General features: G+C 56.3%; 1 protein-coding gene across 1 annotated transcript in view; it reads right to left on the reverse strand.

Moving 5' to 3' along the window:
• RUNX3 (runt-related transcription factor 3) overlaps nucleotides 1-4070 on the reverse strand; it is a gene marked incomplete at its 5' end in the record, with an annotated part of 31580 nt that overhangs the window by 8325 nt on the left and 19185 nt on the right. Inside the window, one exon of the mRNA XM_010830246.1 lies at nucleotides 3-63. Within this exon, the coding sequence (XP_010828548.1) occupies nucleotides 3-63 (61 nt within the window). The remainder of the gene's footprint in view (nucleotides 1-2; nucleotides 64-4070) is intronic.

Consider the following 4070-nt stretch of genomic DNA (forward strand, 5'->3'; position numbering starts at 1 on the left):
GCTCCAGGTCCCCGAAGCGGTCGGGGAATCCCTTGGTCTGGTCCTCCAGCTTCTGCCGATGCCCTGCAGAGCATGGAGCCCATGAGCAGCTCATCCCGGGGTCGGGGGTGGGGTGGGCAGAAACACCTTGCTCCGTTGGGAAGTTCTCCCTGCGGTCTAACCTTAGGCCTCTGCAAGGGAGATCCCATTGGCCGTTACCAGCCTCTTTTCTGAACAGAGAACAGTCAGTACGGGCCGCCCTGCGGCTGCCATGATTTTACCCTGACCTTCCGACGCCACAGGTGAGACTCAAGAGAGCTTCCAGGCCACACAGCCAGTAAGTTGTGGAGTCAAGATCTGAACTTAGGAGTTCAACTCAAAGCCCGAGATCTACACCTCTATGTTAAACTTTTTAAAAAATATTTACTTTCACTTATTTATTTGGCTGTGTAGGCTCTTAGCTGGGGCATGCGGAACCTAGTTCCCCGACTAGGGATCGAACTCTGGCCCCTGCATTGCCAGTGGGCAGTCTTAGCCACTGGACCACCAGGGAAGTCCCTATGTTACACTTTTTGGCAGAAGAGAAATCTGAGGCAACAGGCATGCATAGGGGCTCAGGCAGGCTCTGTGGAAGGCAGGGAGAGAACCCAGGGATGGTACCACTCTCTGCCCCCAGCATTCCCTGCCCCCGCCCCCAGCATTTCCATCTGCAAGAGGAATGAGACAAGGCCCAGAATGGGAGTGCCGGCTCCTGCAGTCCAGAGCTACCTGGGAACCCCCAGCACATGCCTTCTCCCCTCTGGGCCTCAGACAGGAGGGGAAATTGACCAGGATGCCAGCAAGTGCTGCGGGGCACTGTGTGAGGGGCCAGACTCCCATCTTTGTCCAGAAGCTGGGGACAGGGGGATCAGTGCACCTACTTGGGGCACTGGGCTTGGACAAACTACCAGCGTTTTCCAGGATTCTTCTGCCATTACCATACAAGAAGAACCCCAGCCTCATCTCCAAGACCCTGGAGGAGCTAGCCGGGTCAAGATGGCCATGTCCTTGCCTTTAAGCAGCCAGTCAAGGCCACCCTCAACCCTTCTTGAATGACATCAGGCTTACAGGGATCACCCCCTTACACACACACATACACACACGCACAACTTTTCCAATTACTCATTTTACATTTCACAAGCAACACGTGAATACCTCCAAAAAGAAAAGCATTACAGGTAAGGCTAATGACTCCTCGGACCCACCCTAAATCCTACCCAGAAATCCCCAAGTGATCAATTTGGAGGTCTTTCTTTCCAGGCCTTTTTTAGGGTTTCATGTGCATGGAAAACACAGAGCAAGTTTTTCATGGAACTTTCTTGAATGGTCTCAGCCTGGTTGTATCATTCTGTAACTTGCTCTTCCACAGCCCACCTGGGTGGGGGCCCCTCAATTTCGTCATCTGATAAATGCAGAGAGTACCCCCGCCTCAGAGAAACCACAGAGTTTCCGCAAAACCTTGGGAACCCACCCTGGGGCGTGGTGAGGAGCCATGAGTGGGGGCAGAGTGGCCTTGCTGAGCCCGTGTGTGTCCCAAGTTCCTGCTGAGGCAGGCAGGCTGGCCTGGTCCTCTTTCTGTAAGACAACAGAGCTGCGGCTCAGAGAGGTAAAGAAGCTTGCCTGAGGTCACACAGCGAGGAAGTGGGGAGGATTTTCTAGACCTGGGATTCTTGGAAAAGAAGAGTGGGGAATGGGCTTGGGGAGAGGAGAAGGCTTGCCTGAGTCCTGGGGTCTGCCGTGACAAGAGGAATTTTCTAGCTTGACAGAGAAAGAAGACGACAGTCTCAGAATATGGCCCCCCCGGGGGGCCTGGGTAAGTGTGATGGGACTCTTCACTGCTGTTGGGAACGAGGGGACAGAGCTGGAGGCTGCAGAATGGGCCTGATTCCTGATTTTCAAATGAGGATGCAATGGATTTTGGTACCCACAGGCCCCCAGGCTGGCTCCACACCCCTGCCACCAGCTCACATAGGCATCTGAGAGCCCTGAGGAATGGAACCGGTTGTCCTGGGGGCCACAGTGGGCTCAGCAAGCCACCAAGAACCAAGGAACCCAATTTCTCCTCCAAGGAGGGCCCAGGCCCAGGCCCATGGGACACGTGGCAGCCAAAATGGGCCCACTTGGCACCAGCCAGGCCCCACTACTGCCTCCCAGGACCCCTGGAAACAGGAAAAACGTGGGCTGGGGTAAATGTGGCTGGAGCTGAGGCTGCAAACTCAGATGCCTAAGGGGACCAGGCAAGTTTCATAAATCAGGCAGATGGGATGGGTGGAGACTGGGACAGACTGGAGAGGGTGGGCCTTGTAGAAGGGGCAGTTGCCATCCAGCCCAGCTGACTGGTGCCCCGATGGAGGTGGGCCCAGTGTTGCCAGTTTCCAATTTACCAGAAGCCATAAACCTGCTTTTCTGTGAAATCTCCCGTATTATATATGTCAGTGATTAACCCAAATACTGAAAGGTGAAAGTTACTCCGTCATGTCCGACTCTTTGTGACCCCATGGACTATATACAGTCCATGGAATTCTCCAGGCCAGAATACTGGAGTGGGTAGCTGTTCCCTTCTCTAGGAAATCTTACCGCCCCAGGAATCAAACCCGGGTCTCCTGCATTGCAGGTAGATCCTTTACCAGCTGAGCCACCAGGGAAGCCTGGTATACTGAAACCAACAGCAACAACACAATAACCCACTTGGCACAATATGTCCTGCTCAGGGGTTGCCAGTTTGTAGCCTCCAAGTTTGAGGTTTCATTTTCTGGTTGGCTGTCTAACGTGAGCCGTCTAGGGCTGACTAATGGATAGCCCTGGGGAAAGGGTCTCCAGGGGAGTGCCACGGGGCTCAACCTCGGTCCTGGCAGGCCTTGGAGGGCGTGCTCTCGCCCTAGCTGCTGCGGCCACTGGGGACGGCAGGGTGACGTGGATGAGCTGGATCATGGATGCACTGAGAACAATCTCAACAGGGAGGAAGCCGGCTGGATAGATGTGGAGACCGCAGACTGACCTGACAGCAGCTCGGGTGCAAAGGATCCGGGTGTGTTAGTCAACCACAAGCTTGAAGTGAGCCAATGGGGCTACACAAAAGCTGCTGCAAACCTCAGGCCTTGCTGTTATTGTCACTGGCGGATAGAGTCCCGTTTCTGAGTCACACTGAGTACAGAGTGTTTACAGAGACGCCCGCGGGCCGACGGAAGGAGGGCGGGGTTCACAGCCCGCCTGGGTTCAAGGACCGCCCGCAGCCTGGTAGCCGGTAGCTGAGCTTGAGTCACACCCCTTTCCCCCACCCCAAGCCACAGTGGGAGGGCCACACGGTGCCCTTGCGGGTCGTGGTTCCGACCAAACAAGGTCTCTGGATGCTCTCCACCCTCCCAGGTCACTGTCCCCTGTGTGGTCACTTCTACCCCAGCTCACACCGAGGGCGGCAGGATTATCGTCTCCACGTGGAGACCGGGACACTGAGGCCAGGTCGGTGAGTCCTGTCTGGGACACAAAGCCAGGCCAGCACCCAGAGTCGGCGTCAGCACCCAGACCCCTGACCCCAAGTCCAGTGCTCCTTCTCTGAACACCCCCCTTTCGTCCCCATTGTACAGATGGGGCCACTGAGGCTTCAAGATGAACCCTACGCTAAGTGACTGGTCTGGGATATAAAGCAGGTAATGTGGTCCCGGAGCACATGTTCCAACCACATGCTACCCTACTTTCGCAAAGGGCAGAAATCCTGGAGGGGAGTTTTCAGGGCACGTGGGGGAACCGCTTCCGTGTTGCTGTGGAACCCCCGAGTCAAGGCCTGGGAGGGGCGAAGGGGAGCCCAGGCGGCTCCATGGGGCCAGGGTGCCAGAGAGTCTCAGAGCCACAGGGCCCCGGCCTTCACACTGGGAGAACAGAACTCCCTGTGCCCGAGGAAAGAAGATGGGCCTTCAGAATAGACCTCTTTCATTCCGCCACCCACAGTGAGAGCTGGGGGCGGGGAGCTCTGGCCCAGTTCACCGGGTCACCAGGGGCCCAGCCCTTTCACGCCGGGACTCAGTTTCCCCTCTGTACATACTGCTCCCTGAGGC

Source organism: Bison bison, unplaced genomic scaffold (genome assembly GCF_000754665.1).
Source record: "Bison bison bison isolate TAMUID 2011002044 unplaced genomic scaffold, Bison_UMD1.0 scf7180017864516, whole genome shotgun sequence".
Classification (NCBI taxonomy): Eukaryota; Metazoa; Chordata; class Mammalia; order Artiodactyla; family Bovidae; genus Bison; species Bison bison.